Genomic DNA, 18866 nt, shown 5'->3' with positions numbered 1-18866 from the left:
TCCATCCCTTTTGCTGTCAAATTGAGGTTAAAATTGGAAAATCACTCCCACACACAACTTCAAACGTCCGTAACTATACCGTTATAATCCGGACTCGTAAACGACTTTCGCCTATGCATTCGTGACTTCGAGACCTATTCGAAAACGTTACTTGTGACCTCAAAAGGTCAACGAGTAAATAATAATTTTCCAGACTTCAACCTTCGTAACTAGTTTAATTGAAATCTAATTTCAAATAAATTAATATAAATTCTGGAAAAATAATATAAATCTCAATAATACAAATACGTAGATTATAATCGTGAAATCCAAGAATGAGATTTCACAGATTATGTGGGCAACCTAGATACACGCCGCTCCACTAGTGGTTTTTGTGTTTATTTGGGACCAAATTTAGTGTCATGGTCTTCGAAGAAACAAAAAACTGTCTCTAGGTCTAGTATAGAAGCCGAGTCTAGGCAGCTTGCATACACTGCCGCTGAGTTATCTTGGTTTCGTTCATTGTTCAGAGACCTACATTTAAATCTTCTCAGGCCTCAAATATGGTGTGATAATGTTTCCTCCATAGCCTTAGCTTCTAACCCGGTGTTCTACTCGCGCACGAAACATTTAGTAGTGGATTATCACTATGTCAGGGAGAAAGTGGTCCGTGGAGAGCTTTTGGTAAATTTTATTTGTTCCCAAGATCAGATTGCTGACCTATTCATAAAAGGGTCTGTCTTCATCAAGTTTCAAGTTCTTAGTGTCCAAGCTTCCTGTGGTTGCTCGACCAGTCAGCTTGCGGGGGGATGTTATACCAAGTCAGACTTATCAAGCATCCAACTCTAGTTCCAACTCTTCAGTTGGATATTCTAAAGTTCAACTGTTATCCAAGGACAAGTCTGTTAGGTCTAGGTTTCTTTTGAATGTTTCTTAGCTAAGTATAATAGCTTTGTATCATTTGAAATTCAAACTGTGTTTGTAAATGGGGTTCTTTCAAAACCCTTCTGTAATTTGTAAACTGATATAAATACAAGCAATCCATCATTATATGGATAGGCAAATTCAGCTGAAAACCTTAAGTGTTCTAAGTTTTATAATATAAACCCTAGAAAGTTTTGCAGAAACTACTTATGAGACAAAGGACCCGAAAACACTTGCAACACACCACAGAAACAGAACAAACAAGTGACCTAATGTAAGAAAAGGCAGCTGCAATTATACGTTTCATAAGTTGTATAATGTTTCTCGATTGATGGATTCAATGCTCCAATTGGGTTCGGCGCTACTGGGTTCCGCGGTGGAGATCCGTAAGTTCTTCTTGTGGAAGTCGTATAGAGTTTGCCGGTGACCGACGCTTATATATGTTATGCCTGCCTTTTCAATCTGCTGATATAAATGAACCTGCCAACAGAAGCACAACCGGGAGATCATCATTACAACTTATATCATGTTCTCTTCATAGTGATTCAACAATGGGAAAAAAATTGAAGCAGGTGGGCATCAGGTGCATATGATATCGAATGAGTGGTACATAACCAACACTTCAAAAAGACTTGGAACAAGTTCATTAGCTTATGCGTGTTAACAGTTTATAGACTAGATTATTCATTCCAGGTGTTCGTGTGCATAGCGCGAAATTTGACTAAATGCGTTAGGGGCAATTCCTGAAGATGCTCTGGACCTGATAAGTCCAATACATGTGGGAAGGACGAGGAAGAACAAATGAATCTTGAAAGTCTGAGGAAAGAGCGTGGTAATACCTCATTGACTTCATCTAAAGCACTGGTAGATTCATCCAGTAGAACCAATCGTGGTTTCGAAAGCAGTAAACGAGCAAATGCAAGGCGTTGCTGCTCTCCAAGGGAGAGAGCACTAGACCATTCATATGAAGTATCCAAACTGCTGAATCGGGATAATATATAGCCAAGTCGGACATCCTCCAAAACCTGTATCAGGTCCTCCGTTGTGGGCTTACTAGGCTTTTCACTCGTATGTTTCGAATTTGGTGCCTGCGTCAAGAAAGGAAGTGACCCTGCAAGAATTACAAAACAATTGTCACAGTTGATTATAGCTTCCTCAGCAGTCAGCAGAGTACCATGTGGCAAAAGGAGTTGAAGTACATACCAGTTGGTTTAGTACCGTCCGCTGTGGAAATTGCATCCTCAGCCCATGTAGGATAAAGCAACTGTTGGCGAAGTGTTCCCAATACCATATATGGTCTTTGAGGAAGGAAAAATATGCCTTTATAATTCCTATTTGAGGGCCTCCGAAGTTCCCCATATTTATCACTACCAGTATCTACCTCAAGATCTACTACACCAGAAGAAATGGATGCTTGGTTGTCTTCTCCGTAGTTCACATGGAATATGATTTTTCCTTTTCCAGTACTAAAAAGACCAGACATAGCTCTTAACAAAGATGTTTTACCGCTCCCACTTGGTCCTGTTACCTGTTCAATTGGTCATGTACGGGAAATGGTCTTCAGCTCCCCGAAAAGATATATTAACTAACGATAAATTCAGTAGAACAGTGGAGTTACTTACCAATAAATGCTCATTCTTGTTGATTACCAACGATAAATTCCTAACCAATGCAGTACCACTTGGAGTCTCCACAGTCAAGTGCTCTATATCCACTAACTTTTGTTGCTTTTCTATGGGAATGGTTCCATTTGACTCCGGTTCTGGTAAGCTTTTGACGTTACTATGTATCAAACTTATCCCTTCTGAGGGGTCAGAATGACGTTCTGAGTTGCTGCTATCCAATAGATCATCAAATTCACCTGTATGTTTCAGATATCACTAGGCAAATAAGTATTTAAAGTCAAAACACATCTACACCATTAAAGATCTCGTTGTGCGGAGCCAGAAGAGAAAGCATTGCCATATTGGACATCATAAGTAAATTTATTAACAGGGTCAGACAGAATGACATGGTACATATTTTTATGAATTTGTAAACGATTGAATAAATCTAATTAACTTGAAGAGTTAACCTCAAAACTTCAAGGATAAAAGATTTGTTTTAAAAAAGTGCTAAGTTCAACATAAAAGCTATGGTGAAGAGTAGAAAAGTTGAGTTGAAATTTTGGTCACATTCTAGTAGTTTTTGCATCCCTAGTCATAACAAATATTATTGAAGATGGATTCAAATGACATTGTACAAAAAGTTATACAATGTGGGCAAATGATGTCTGTAACTATCTGTCTGAATCTAGGAAGGCAAAACCATGAATAGAAATTAAAATATGGATAAGAAAACGTGTCATTATTTTGTCAATGTCTTTCTAGTGAGACTCTAATCCATATTCGTTCAATTTTAAGACCCCGTTCTATCACGCAAATTAGACAGCTTCCTTATGAAGTTCTATCTGGTCAAGCCAAAGTTATGCAACAGATCCTCGTTATAGCAGATATATAGATAAAGATACAGAGACAATACCAAGTCGATCAATTACAGCTGCAAATGCACTGATAGTCTCCATTCTGTAGACAATAAGGGAGAAGTCTCCAAGAATATGACTGAAAGCAGATGTTGACTGATCAATGACACCCATCTCAATTTTGCCTGAGAAATACATAGGGGCAACAACAGCAGCGGGAAGAATATGAATAAGATAGCTGTATCCACTGGTGAAAACCTCGAGATTTCTTGAACATATCAACAATTTCTGCAAGGTTGGAATATGAGTTAAAACACAATCAATTGGATGTGCATGGCATAACAATCTACATGCATAGTAATTTTAAATCAGTAAATATATTATTAAATCAGTAAATATATTAAATGTAAACAGATCATGCTCTAGATCAAACCTCGCAGGCATGTGTACCAAAAGTAAATTAAAAATAACAGCAAGTCCTAAGCATAACTGTGTAGTTCTGAGGCTAATGATGCAGCTCAGTCTCTTGAATGAGCCACAGATATCACAGTGACATCAACAGAGATCAAAACCTAGGCACTGAAGTCAAAATATCTCAATTTTGAAAACTGGAACATGATACTTATCAGATTAGATACATGTATATAACATAAAGAAATCACACGTATGCTTACAAATTAAATTATTGATGTTAAGTAACACATGTTTGGCATCGTCATCTTTCTTGCCTCTTGAATAAGGATCATGAGAGCCCTTACATGTTTGGCATCGTCATATTTCTTACAAATTAAATTACATTTAAAAAAACAGAATTTTTTAGTGGATGTTGAAGTTACTTAGCATCACTAATCGATCCAATGACACCAGCACATCTGCCATAACTCAATCCAAGTGTATTTAAAGTAGATCCTGTTGTTTAAAGTGAGTACACTACACACACAACAATATTGCGTAAAATTAAATTTGTGAGAGAAAAAGGAGTCTTCAGTGTAAAGGCTAATGACTGCATGTAGAGAAGTGAAAACAGAAACGATATATTTATTCATACACTCATATTTTTGAAAGCACTTGTGAAGCGTTGTAGCAAAAGTTGCATTTCATTTGCTTCACCACTATAGAAAGCAATGGATTCAGCATTTTCTCTAACGCGCACAAGTCCATAACGAAAATCAGCTTCCTTTTTCTCTTGCATGAAGTTTAAAGAAACCAAATCCTGAAAAAACGGATACAATGTTTTCATTAAACTGAGTTCCAATTGCATACAGCATGGGAAAGACTTTTTGGTTAAACGGAGGTAAAGTTACCTTTCCAAGATAGATACTTATAGCTGTTCCACCAATTGAATATACAAATAGAACAGCAAACAGCGGAGGATAGATACTGAATAAGATGTTACTGAACGAGATGAGATCTACCACAGCATTGAGAAGTGTTAAGGAGAAGGATAGGGCAGTTTCTGTGAACGAACTTATATCATCAACAATGCGCTGATCTGGATTATCAATGATTGATTGGGATTGAATTTTATAAAAGGCTTGGTTGCTTAGGTAACGGTCCATGTAATGTTTTGTCATCCAAGCTCTCCACCTCAACGAAAGAGTTTGTCTTGCATAATATCGCAACACAAAAATCTGCACAAAAAGTTGTCAACACAGGAAACAAATATATCAATATCAGTAAGACCAGGTCATTGTTCCCATGTCCACATAATTGCATAGGCAAACGAATAAACAACAACCATACGAATATGAACCCATTGGCGATGATCAAAATGCAAAGAAGTGGAAACTTGTGAACAGAATACCCGAAAAGCTAACCTAGCAACTTTTAAGCTTTTTCCATTGTGGGTTGCAATTCACTGGCATAAACCTCTGGCAATAGTTTCACCATTCATTGTTCTTTTGTGGTCTTTTTTGACAAAATCTTAGCAACTGCCTTTTTGTATTTTCCTTTCGGGTGATTACACAAGGATGAAGGCGAAGGCGAAGACCCGGGAAAAGGGAAGAAGGGAAATAGCAAAAATTAACCTATTTTCTTAATCATAGGACTAAAATAGGAAAAACCGTCAATGCACAAACCATGCACACCAGGAAAAAGGTGAAATGACGAAAATACCCACATATAAATTGTAAAAATTCACAAGTGATTACGTCAAATTTTTTTTATTTCGAAGAGAAAGTTGTGAACTCTGAATTTTACGTTGGCTCATATCTATGAGCATATCATATGCATGTCACTGAAAAAGATGATTTTTAGATTCAGGTCAAAGATTTGTCTTCTCTCTATGCTTATTCTCAAACTTTAGAGAGAGAGAGAGAGAGTGTGTGAGTGAAAAATAAACTCAGCCGCCGAGAAGCGACGACAATTACCACCCACCACCACGCCGCTTCGGATTTCTGGAAGAGGATCCCCTTCGGATGCATTTGGTGGGGATCCTAGCGATCCTCGAAACCGGTGTATCCATTGTTCATCGTACGATCAATTTTTATCAAGTACTGTTCATGTTTAATTTTAAATACAATTATTTAAAATAATTTCTGACCGCACGATGACGATGGACGCACTGGATTCGAGAATCCCTAGGATCCCCACAAAGAGGATCCGAAGGGGATCCTCTTCCCGGATTTCTTTGCCACCCAAAAAGAACTCAGCCACCGACTCCCACGAAACCATTTTATGGCTAAACTAGTAATTCAAGGAGGATCCTGCATAACCATTTCATAATGCCAGAGACCGTCTTCAAAGCCACGTAAATATATGTGGGTCCTTCTCTAGGAAATATTTATGTAGAAATATGAGGTGAGATAAGAAGGCAATTTGGTTATTTCAAGTGTTAGAAAAATTCAATCTATGAAAGTCTTGAAAGATAGTTGACACCTCACTTTTAAACTTCATGAGATAAAGAAAAGCGACACAGTGTAATCATTCACAAATATGACAAAATATTTGTAACCTTTCTTTGGTGCTAATATGTGCTATGCATACTCTGTGCATATTTAATTTGTCTTCTTTCAGTCTTAAAATTAAGCAAGAGTTCATTTGAATGTGCTTTTAAAATGACTAAAAACGTTTTTTGTGATTTTTTTTTAAAATTATTCTTTAGTAAAGATGCAAATAAATCCTAAAAAAACATTTAAAGTGCTTCCTGAAAAAGCACATAATTAGTGATTCTTGCAGAAAACACTTTAATGCTTTTGAAATCCAAAAATATTTATTTAAAAGTACGATCAGTCATTTTAAAGGCACATCCAAAAGAGTCATAAATTGATCATTTTAGCACTTTCCCAAAAAACTAAGCTCAGGGGTGGGTAACTGAGTGAAAGTGCAACAATTGGTGCTCACCGGAATTCCGACAGCAAATGCACCCAAGTAGTAAAGCAGCTGCTTCGTGAATTGTTCTTGGTTCTTGTCTTCAAATTATCATCAAAATCCAATTTCGGAAGCAAAAAGGAACAAATTTCAGTAATATAAATTAACTTAATTGATCACCAATAAGATTAACAAATTAGAGAGAGAGAGAGACTGGCAAGGGCGTTATAGAAGTCGCGGCCGAGGAAACTGAAGCCGACGCTGATGCCGGTGGTGGCGAGAGTGAGAGCGAAGACTACGGCGAGCTGGATCCTCGCTTGCACCTTGTCGGAGGAGGACCAATAGGGAGCCGCCACCTTCCAGAATCTTCGGAGAAGCGTCGGCAGTTCAGGCACCTCCCTCTGCTGCAGTAATGCGACCAGCCCATGAGGAATAAGAAGAAAGATAATCAAATCAAACAGAAAACGTAGAGAGAGAGAGAAGGGACCTTTTCTGTATCTGGCGGAACTGGCGGCGGCGGTGCAGAACCCGAGGCGGCTGCACAGCGCCCAGAAGATCTCGAAGAAGAAGATGATGATTCGACGTCGTTGCTGCTCTCTCTCCTCCTCATCATCCAATTGCTGCTGCTTCTGCTAGTGGTGGACACGGTGGACAATGATGGAAATCTGGGGAAGAGGAGCCAATTAGCATACGACATCGTTGCTCCTCTTTCGACTCCGTCGCTCACTCTCACTCCAATTAGGCGGCAACGGCGGCTGTTGGCGGAGTTATAGGCGGAGGAGGAGCAGAGTGAGACAGAGTATGTTTGTTGTACCTGTATAATCATTTTTTCCATTTTTTGCTTTTTGTTTTTATTCTCCAGTGACTGATTTTCCTTCCATGCAAACAAGTTTTTGTGTGAGAATTTATACTTGCAACTATCAAAATGAGTGTTTACTTGCAGTGCAGATTCTTAGAAAATATGCATTGACCGACCAATTGATATTAAAAATTATTTTTCTGTAAGTAACAAATTATTTTATATTGTTATACCTTTTTCTTAGTCAAGTTCTTAAAACTAAGGCCGACCCGAGGAGAGGATAGTCAAGGTAAGCGCCGCCTAGGGCCCTCACTTCGGAGGCAACAAAATTTAAAAATTTATATATACAATTTAAATTTAATAAAAATATCAACAAAATAAAATTGTGTAAACTGAAGTGTACATTTGCATCTAAAAACGCAAAACATGTAATATTTGTATATCTTTTTGCACCATTACTTTTAATAATATTTGATGTTAATAGACATTTTCATGTATTTAGCGAATTTTCTTTTTACATATCAATGTACAAAGAATCGAGGTTCAAAAAGCTCTAGGGCTTCACTTCGAATGCCTACCTAGATCCCAAATGCTTAGGCTGACCCTGCTAGAAACCTCTCCATCTCCTCCCTATTTTTATCCGTCAATCTCTAAAAACATCTGCCTGTCTTCCCTCTTTATATCCCTACTCTCTATCTTCCTCTATCTCGAATTCTCAATTTTTACCTCCAACAATTCACCAACCTGTCGGAAAGTTTCTCTCTCATCACTCTCTCTCACTCTCTCTCTCTCTCTCTCTCTCTCTCTCCAAAAAAAGATTAGTTCTTGGAGTTTTTGAAGTTCGAGTTGTTAGAATCACAATCCTTAGCTGGAAATCGACCTAAACTGAGCAACTATGGCGACAATGCAATAAAGAAGAAGAAGTTGGAATTGGAATATTCTTTCTATTAGTTCAAATCTAACCGTTACAATGAGTGTGGTGAGAGATATACCATTAGCTAGCAATCTAGTGTGTGATTGCCAGCTGTACAACTTCAACAGACTTATTGAAATAACTTCCTACAACACTTGGCCTATTACAATTGAACTCAAAGATCCCAGATCATTACAATTCAGTCCCCAATTCACTTACAATTTAACCCTTTAACTATAGCTAATTACTATCCTTGTGATTTAAGTAATCACATATATGCAATTCATAACAACACTCATTCCTTAAGAAAACCTTGTCCACAAGGTTCATAGAGAAAAATCAAGAAACTTGGCCTGGAATACATTGAAGTCCTCCTAAGTAACATTATCCTCCTCTTGATACTGCCACTGCACTAGAATTTGCACACCTAGAGAGTTTCCCTTCTTGTAAATTCTCCTAGCTATCACAACTTTAGGACTGTTTTGAGCCAAGCCATCTTCCATAACCTGAGGCAAAATAGTTTGAGCATTGGTGTGATCTCCCAATTGTTTCTTAAGGCAACTCACATGAATCGCTGGATGTATCTTAGTCCCCAATGGTAGTTTAAGCTTGTAAGCCGCATCACTACTCTTCTCAAGTACCTCATAGGGCCCATAATACCTAGGTTGTAGCTTGTGGTAATTGTTAAGTGCCAAGGTCTGCAACTGGTATGGTATTAGCTTCAAGTAAACAAAATCACCAATTGTGAAATGTCTCTCTGTCCTCTTCTTGTCACTGTACTGTTTCATCATATTATGAGCCATCTCCAAGTTAGGTTTCAACACCGATAAGACCCTATCTCGTTCAAGGAACCTTTGCTCCACAGTATTAACTCTTGTAGTGCCCATCTCATAAGGGATGCCATGGGGTGGAGGGTATCCATAGACTAGCTCAAATGGAGTGTATTTGGAGGAAAGGTTCTAAAAATATATATAATTTCATCATAAACTACAAAATAGAATGACACATATATTATGAAGTATTGGAACATAATGAAAATATGGAGAACAAGCATATAATGTGTGTTCATTTAAGTATTTAACAAGTCTCTTACAATTTATTGAAAAACATATAATGCAAAATGAAAGTTATCTGTTTTCTATCTAAGTGAGTCGTAACTTAGGCATGTGACAAGGAGGGTCTGGGTGGGCTAGATGGGTGCCTCAACAGGTCTAAGCGCCTTTTCTTAATTTTCAAACACTTAGGCATTAATCGGGATGGTGGTCAGCCGCCTAGACGACGCTAGGTGGGGATTTTTAGAATAGTGGGTGTGATAAAAAGTATTGAAGCACCATTCAACCTAAGAGAGCCATTGAACCCACTTCTTTGGTTGACCTCCCACAAAGCATCTGAGATAGGTTTCCAAGCATATGTTCATCACCTTAGTTTGGCCATCACTTTATGGGTGATACCCTGAGATCATGCATAGCTTTGAGTTTTGCAATCTAAACAGTTCCTTCCAAAATGTGAAATCCCATCCCCAAATTTAAGTATTTAAAATTACGTATTTCGTATTCTTAGTTTCGATGCATTTATAATTACGGCGTATAGTTTTTTTCGATAAGTAAAAGGACGAAAACACCCTTAATGAACTAAACGGACTTTCAAGGACGTATTTAATTCTTATATTTTTTTGTCACTTTTGTTTACATATTTGGATAGAGCTCGACCTCGCGAGTGCATAGGCGAAAACTGTTCGTGAAACAAAGTTTTAACAAATGAAAATAACCGTTAAATGCAGGGGTAAAATTGTAATTAATCACTAATATGGAATGCTGCAGATTTGTTGGAGCATCAATCTGGGTGCCATGAGTACGATTCAGATGGGAAGAAGAGAAGAGAAATGAAGAAAATGAGGGGGAGAAATTGGCCAATCAAAAAAGGGGAAATGATGGAGGAAAGGAAGCAGCCAACTTGGACCCTAACACAACCCAGTTCCTAACCCGACTACAAACTTGATTTTTCCTGCACAATTTCTTTGAAAATTTCGTCACTTCTTCTCCACTTTCCACCTAAACCCAACTAGGTTTAAGCCCAGTTTCACAGAGAATGAACCTGTGGGTTTAGTGAGTCTCTTGGCTGCGATCCACCGTTTTTGCAATCACCATCGATGGCCACCACCGTCGTTCAACTCCCTTTGGACCTAGGAATAAGTCCTAAGCATCGAGTGAGGCGTTGGAGTTTAAATGGACGATGATTCGAAGGGCACTAATCCTAAGGTTTCCGATTGCCTCTTGCGGATTTCAGGCAATTCCCGACGGAATTGAACTTCGTCACAAGTATGAAAATTCTTCCTCTTGTTATTTTTCGCAATCCCATGAAATTTGGTGATTTTTGGAGTCGGTTGGAAAACTAGGTTTCCGTTTGCTGGAAACCACCTCATGCGGCGGCGTGTATGGCGGCATGTGGCCAGTGGGCCAACTTTGTCTTTCTAGGCTAAATTTAATATTCTGAATCCAATTTTGACAGTTGTTTGATGTGATTTCGTTGATTGAGCCTAGTTTCGTAGATTGTCGCCCTTGGACCTTTGTAGTAAACGATGAACCGACCGTTAGATCGTCACCAAATTGGATTTGTACGTATTATTTAAAGACCTTATTAACTTATGGATTGGAAATCTGATGGGTGAATCTTCCTGATTGATTTACTAGGGTTAATTTTGATCAAAATGTTCTTAATTATTCTTAAATACTAAAATTAGTATTACTAGAGACTAGGTAGGGCTTAGTGGGCCTATATTAGTTAGTGAGTTATTCTAGATAATATATATACCTCGATTTACGTGTATGGGACGCCTTATTGTGAGATATATGTGTATTTATCTTCTTGATAATATGAATTATATGTATGATAACTGTTATGACAATGTGAGCCTAAAATTCTATTAGAAGTATTATGTAGAACTTATATGCTTGTGTGACATGTTAGTTAGTGGTCATGAGAAGTTGATAGTGCAGGTGCCTACGTTGTAATCATAGGGGTTGAGGTAGGGGTAGATTGTGTGTTGAACTTACTGCACCATGTAGTAGTGGTACATGAATGGTTCTGCTTGGTATATCCGCGATGGGGGACCATACGTATTATATAGGTGATCATGCTTGGTATATCCACGATAAGTGATCACCACCTGCACGATTAGACTATGCTTATGGTTCTGCTTGGTTTATTCGCAACGTAGTTAAATGTTAATATCGTGCATCTTTGATTTTTGGGATTGATTAATTGGAGTGATTGTGGAATGATGTTGGATATGATTGTTATTACTATGATCAGATTCGTTGACCAATGTGGCTAGAGAATAATATTGTGCTTCTTTGGTTGTTCTTTGAGATGTTGCATGCTATAAATTGCGGTATTATGTTGAAACATAGTGATTTATAAGATGGATGAAATGGAAATCTTGATTGTCATGTTAGTTTGTTATGTAGCCCTTAATCTAGTTATTTATGCTTGTCTTGTTATGTAACCCTGAATCTAGTAATTCATGTTTGTCAATTCCCAATAATTGATTGTGGAATGTTATGCCTTCCTGTTAGAATGCACTGGGATAAATGTCTGAGTTTAGTGAATGGTAAACTACGAATGGCTTGATCCATTCTTAGGGTACGTAGGCAGTCTAATGCTAAGGTTAGATGCAGCCATGAAATAAAAGAAAATGAATGCATGGTTAAATCATTGATTAGTTTTAGTCTTGTCTTGAAGACCAGACATGATAAATAAATAGTGATGTGCTGACGTCATATGTCGATCTTGGACGTATATCGGGATCGAGGCGTGACACAGAATGCACTAATGAAAATGAGGTCTCTATCACTGACAATAGAGTTAGGCATCCCCTGCAACTTGAATATATGATTTTCAAATAGTTGTGCTACTACAATGTCAATGTAAGGGTGTGACAAGGGTACAAAATGAGCATACATTGAGAGCATGTCAACCACCACTAAGATCACAGTTTTCCCCTTACAATTAGGCAAGTCTACTATGAAGTCCATGCTAATGTCAGCGATACCTTATGAGGAATAGGTAATGGTTAGAGCAATCCAAAGGGTGACATAGTTTCAAATTTGTTTTGTTGACAAGGTTGACATTTAGCAACAAACTTCTAGATGTCATTTTGCATTCCCTGCCAATATAAACTCTTCTTAATTCTCTGGTAAGTTTTTAAGACCACTTCGTGGCCAAATGCAGGAGTTGAGTGATGCTCCTCAATGATCTTAGTTATCTAATCAGATGAATGACTTAAAACCATTCTTTGTTTGTACCACAGAAACCCATTGTCTATAGAATACTTGCCCAATGTTGAGCTTCTAAAGCCATCTTGGACAGCTTGAATCACTTTTTTATTTTTCTCAACAATCCACTCATCTTGCTCATTACTCTTTCCGAGCTCATCCATCCATCCAAAGTATAGATATGAAATAGTAGTACATTCCATGTCTATGTCTTCAATAGAAATAGGAGATTCATGCAATTGAGTTGTCCCTTGCACTATGGAGAGTGCATCAACAACCACATTTTGAGGCCGTTGTTGACACTCATTTCATAGTCATTCCCCAACAGTTTTGACACTCATTTCTGTTGGAAATGAGTATTGCCCTCTGGTTTAGGAAATATTTAAGACTGTTATGATCAGTCTTGATAATAAAGTGTCTTCCCTGAAGATAGTGTTGCCATTTCTTCACAGCATGTACAATGGCAATCAGCTATCTCTTATATGTAGAAAGAGCTTGATTTCTGGGACTTAGGAATTGGCTAGTGAAAGCTATAGGTCTCCCTGATTGATGTATCACAACACCAATACCACATCCATATGCATCACATTCTAACTCAAGAGTTTTAGAAAAATCTGGGAGAACAAGAACCTGTGGTGAAACCATGATAGACTTGAGTTGTTCAGAAGCCAATGTAGCATCTGAATTCCACTCAAACCTATCCTTCCTTATGAGTTTGTACAAGGGTTGGCATATATTCCCATAGACTGGCACAAATTTCCTGTAGTAGCCAGTGAGTCCCAAAAACCCTATTAACTCTTTAACATTTTTGGGGGTATGCTGTTCCTGAATTGTCTGTAACTTGGAAAGGTCAGCAGCTACACCATCATGGGATACAATATGCCCTAAATGCTCTGCAGAAGTTTGTCCAAATGAGCATTTTGATTTCTTAAGATATAGTTAATTATCTCTACGAATTCCTAATACAAGCTGCAAATGAGTTAAGTAGTGTTCCCAAGTCTTACTATATATCAGAATATCATCAAAGAAAACTAACACAAATTTTCTGAGATATGGCTTGAACAAATCATTCATAAGACTTTGAAAAGTGGTTGGTGCATTGGTGAGACCAAAAGGCATCACAAGGAACTCATAATGCCTTTCATGAGTTCTAAAAGCTGTTTTTTCCACATCTTTTGAGTGCATTAAGATCTGGTGATATCCAAACCTTATATCCAACTTAGAGAAGTACTGTGCCCCATGCAATTCATCTAGGGAGGTCATCTATCAAGGGAATGGGATGCTTGTCATTGACAGTGAGTGAATTGAGCTCTCTATAGTCTATGCACATCCTCATGTGCCTTCCTTCTTTTTCACCAATACGATGGGGAATAACAAGGGGCTATGGCTCTATCTAATGAATCATGGATCAAGCAAATCCTGAACTACCTTTTCAATTTCACTTTTCTTCAATGGACCATAATGATATGGCCTAATGTTGGGTGGTTTAGCTCCATGTATCAGTGGAATGTGATGATCATGTACCCTGTGAGGAGGTAACTTAGTGGAAAAGGCAAAATTCTCATCAAATTTCCTAAGCAAACTCTAAAGTTCTTGAAGTTGTTTTGAGTTAATTCACAAGCCTCAACTTTTCTCCCTTCCATGTAGTAGAGAAATAGACCTAAATTGGAGTTAAATATCTCCTTATCTAGGTGTTGCAATGACACCTCTTGAATGGTATGCTCAAAGGTGACCTTATGAGTTAATTTGTAAGTGTGTTGGTCTTTGGTGAACTCCATTATGAGCAGTTAAAAATCCCACATCACAGGACTCACTGTGGATAACCACTACACTCCCAACACTACATCACAACCCCTAGTGTTAGTGAATACAGAACCACATTGCAATTATACCTTCCCAAAGTAAGAGCAACTTGTTTACAACATCCAAAACTTCTTACCATACCCTTATCTTCTATCATCACTTCAAAAGATTTAGTAGAGTAAGCATGATATCCCCACTGCTTAAGAAGCTTGGAATTAATAAAGTTATGTGTGCTGCCAGAGTCCAAGAGGATTTTAACACATTGTCCATTGATTTGACCTTCTACTTTCATGGTTTTGGAAGTTTGCCCTTCATTAGTGCCATAAAATGCACAAGCACTAAGCTCTATGTTGTACAATTCTAGGGGCACTTCTTAAGGTTCCATCTCCAATTCATCATACTCCAAGACATCCAACAAAAGAAGTTGCTTCAAACCACATTTATGGCCCATTGACCATTTATCAGTGCAAAGTTAACATTCTCCCTTTTCTTGTTTCCTTCGAATTTCATCTGGAGACTTGATAGCTAAGTTAACATGGCGAGGTACAGTGTGAGCCATAGGAGTAGCATACGTAGTGTGAGGTTTGACTGTGGGAGAAGGTTTAGTAGAGGTAGGTTTAAACTCAGAAATTTTTGCATCCAATTGCACTGCAATAGCAATGGCATCATGCACAGTTGCAGGCTTCAAAAGCTTAACTCATATTTCAATTGTTTCTTTAATCCCCCTATGAAACAGCTTTTAAGAAGGATCAGACCAATGTCAAGAGTGCGATTAGCCAAACGGCGAAATTTAGTGACATACTCACGAAGGGTGCCTGTTTGCTTGAGCTTGAAAAGGGCCTCAATACTATCGTCGAATTTAGAAGGTCTAAACTCGCAACACAAAGCTTGAGAGAATTCCAACCATCTTGGTGTAGTATGGAGGCAGTCCATCCATCGAAACCATTGTAGCACCTCCCCCTCCAGATGCAAGGAAGCGATCAACACTCACTGAGGATCAGAAATGTTGTAAAAACTGAAGAACTGCTCCGCTTTGTAAATCTAGGCTAAGGGATCTTCTCCGTTAGTGAATCTGGGGAAATCAATACGTTGTTGCCATGGAGAACAAGGATTAGGGCCTCCACTAGCCCAGATATGAGTGCCAGGTGGGTTACCCGAATCAGTATCTTGGTGAACATGAGGTTTAATGAGAGGCGCAATGGAGGAAACTTCACCGACTCCTTTAATCTACAGTTCACGACAAAATTGCTCAAAGTACACAGGGAGGTGTGCTTAGAGATGTCCGAGAAGCTTAGCATCGAACGCATTGTTCACAGCTTCAGCGATTAGAGTGGGTAGGGAAGCAAAGGAAGTTTCCAGAGCAGAAACTCGAGCATCCATGGTGGTGTGACGAGTGTTTGGTTTGGGACGGGGCATACACCGCAGGGAAAACCAGAATGGGATGGGTGATACCAATGTTAGAATCACAATCCTTAGTTGGAAATCGACCTAAACTGAGCAGCTATGGCGGCAATGCAATTGAGAACATCTGATTGACTCTAATATCTTAATGCTCTGGCACCAGTTTTTAGAGGACGTCCACTCCCTTCACGGTGACACTCTTGTCGTCAAAGTCCAAATTTCCAACGCTATGGTCAGTCGCATTCTAGTAGTATGAGATTAAATATTGAATTTTGTCCTTTGACTTTGTATGCAACTTAGCAATTTTTCATATATTACCCAAATTAGCTAATTTCGAGCCTAATTTTGTTCATTACTGATTTCAAACCTAGTTTTAATTTGAATTTTTTAAATCTAATTTTTAGTTGGAGTCGTATGTGTACATAAAAGAAAAGCTTTTATTGCATGTGTACGTACATATTCATGAATATGTTTGTGATCATGATTATGTAGTAAGGTTTTCATATCTGTATACTTGCATTTTTGTACCTATAGCTTGTCATTGTTCATGTATGGATAACAACTTCTTTGCATGTTGATGTACTGGTCTAGAGAGCTAGATTTATGTACCTACGCACTTCTATACACTTACATATATATACCCTTTATTCAAAGGGTTCTCCATTTTTGGATAAAAATGGGGGCTAGTTGTAGGGCTCACTTCATGTCCAACTTAAATGATCTGAACCGTTATTTTGTAAGTCTCGATTCATAGATCATCTTTGCAAAAATTCAATTCAATCCGGAAACATTTGTCTATTTAATTATCATGATGGAATTTATTGTCTCTTATATAATAAAGTGTTTGTTAATTTCTTTGAACTCAATTAGATATCTCAAATATTTCCGATTTGGCTAATATTTTTCAAAGATGATCGATGAGGTGGACCGTGCAACTTAAAAAATAGACGGTTCAGATCATTAAAGTTCGATGTGGTGTGAGCCTACAACTATTATGCATCCAAGTAAGATCAATTCCATTTCAATAACTAAATTCATAAATGGCTCAACACATATTTTGGCATCTTATAGCCTCTATATTCCTATTTGTGGTAGAAAAATGTTTGCGTCCATGAGAATTTTTGGTACGGTCTAATGGTATTCCTCTTCACTTGTAAGTCAGAGGTTTTAGGTTAGATTCCGCCAAAGGCAAATTTGAACCACATTATTGTTAGTCCATTGTGAGGCTAAACCCACCCTCTTCCCTTGTGTAAATAATATTGTTTGTTAAAATAAAAATGAATATTTTCAACCGTGGATTTTTATTAGACACAAAGTCGAGGACAAAAATCACAATACATTGACTGTGGCTAAAATGTAAATCGCATCTACACGTTTTATAGGTGTAACTCAAGGTAAGCAATTTTTATTATGGATCCAAACTTCGAAAAATGATCTAACCTGGATGCATAATTGAGTTTATGCATTTTAATGGTTAAATTCATAAATATCTCGACCACATATGGATTTAATATTGTAGTATCTTTTAGCCTCTATATTGGTTTTGTGGCAAAAAATGTGTACCTCCATGAGAACATTTGTAGATCGATGAATAATTTCAATTTGGTATTTATTAGATTCCATAAATTATAAGTGTATTTGTGAAAGTCCAAGTCAAGCTGAATAGTACTAATTAGTAATACAACTTGTGCATGATGTTTACTTATAACCAAGTGGCATGAAGGAATAAATGTGTATGTTTCATACATGACTTGACCATGACTTTGTGGAAAAAGAAAAACGGAAATAACGTAAGGGCCAATGCAAGTTGATTGGCATGTGTGACTTTGCAAGGATGGTGACCTCTTTCTATTAAGACGAAGACTTCGAGTTTAGGACGCGGATATCAAGCTGCGTGTATGATTTTTATTTATTTTATTTTAAATTTTTGAGGTTTTTGAACTTTAATTCTTGAAAAAGATTAAAATTTAATAAAAATATGGTGTTAGATTGGATATTGATTTTAGTCCTCTAATGTGTACTTAATTCAACTTTATATTATATTTTTGTTTTAATATTTAATAGATCTCTTATTTAATATTATTATGTTAAAATTAAAATTATTTATTATTATACACATTTTAATTCATTATATTTATTTTACTTCCTCTAATTAGTGTACCTAAACGTGCATATCATTATATATTTTACTAAATTAGTATACCGAAATGCCTGTACCTAAATATATTGTAGTGAATTAGTGGCACATAAGAAAATATGCAAAAACATAAGTGTACCGAAAAATTCCGTACCTAAATATATAATATTAAATTAGTGTACAGAAATTTCGGTACCTAAATATATTATGATAAACTAGTGTACCGAAATGTCCATACCTAAACATATTATACTAACCTAGTGTATCGAAATATTCATACCTAAATATATTGTAATGAATTAGTACCGAAATATTCATACCTAAATATTATATTCATACGAAATGTCCATACGTAAACTCATTTGATATGCTGACCTTAAATAGAGTCTAGAGACTAAAATCAATTTTTAATCTTGTATAAGACATTTTTCTAAATTTCATCTTATTTGAAAATTAAAATCTAATTTCGCAAAGACTTTCAGTTTTTCTATCAAAAACAAAGACTTCCTTCAGTTTTCCAATTAGTGCGTGACGCATGCGATAACCAAAACGGGTTTGTTGTCATGCATGATCCTTTTTCTCTTTTTTTTTCTTCTGTTTTTTTCAACATACTTAAGGACTTGTGGGCTATTTTTTACTCTCTCACGTTATATATTTTTTTTCTCTCCTCTTCATTACAAATTGTTTCTTAAAAGTTTATTAATAAAACTTAACGGTTTCTTCATAAAATTTGATTGTTTCTTAATAAAAGTTGACTATTTCTTAAAGAAACAAAGTAATACTAAAAAGGTTGACTGATTTAAAAAAATGTTTGATTGTTACTTAATAAAAGTTGATTGTTTCTAAAAGAAATTGATGGTTTTCTT

The 18866-nt window shown here is 37.1% G+C and overlaps 1 protein-coding gene across 1 annotated transcript; it reads right to left on the bottom strand.

Annotated features, from left to right (window-relative positions):
• Window positions 1-1043: 1043 nt before the first annotated feature.
• On the bottom strand, window positions 1044-7669 carry LOC126586552 (ABC transporter D family member 2, chloroplastic-like). The gene is made up of 10 exons (XM_050251404.1): window positions 7161-7669; window positions 6888-7077; window positions 6707-6774; window positions 4669-4995; window positions 4413-4577; window positions 3424-3652; window positions 2526-2764; window positions 2107-2431; window positions 1743-2014; window positions 1044-1383 (listed from the first exon to the last, which is right to left on the bottom strand). Exons 1-10 carry the CDS (start codon window positions 7506-7508, stop codon window positions 1207-1209), a joined length of 2340 nt encoding a protein of 779 aa, XP_050107361.1. The 5' UTR covers window positions 7509-7669; the 3' UTR covers window positions 1044-1206.
• Window positions 7670-18866: the final 11197 nt, after the last annotated feature.

Source organism: Malus sylvestris, chromosome 10 (assembly GCF_916048215.2).
Source record: "Malus sylvestris chromosome 10, drMalSylv7.2, whole genome shotgun sequence".
Classification (NCBI taxonomy): Eukaryota; Viridiplantae; Streptophyta; class Magnoliopsida; order Rosales; family Rosaceae; genus Malus; species Malus sylvestris.
The sequence above is the reverse complement of the archived record's forward strand: the minus strand, read 5'-3'. Positions and strand labels throughout refer to the sequence as shown.

Excerpts from the sequence above, each read along its gene's own strand:
- LOC126586552 (XM_050251404.1), bottom strand. The coding sequence starts at position 7,508 with ATGGAAAAAATGATTATACAGGTACAACAAACATACTCTGTCTCACTC. Across the intron at positions 2,432-2,525 it reads ACAAGAATGAGCATTTATTG|GTAACAGGACCAAGTGGGAG; the intron begins GTAAGTAACTCC and ends CCAATTGAACAG. Across the intron at positions 2,015-2,106 it reads GGACGGTACTAAACCAACTG|GGTCACTTCCTTTCTTGACG; the intron begins GTATGTACTTCA and ends TAATTCTTGCAG.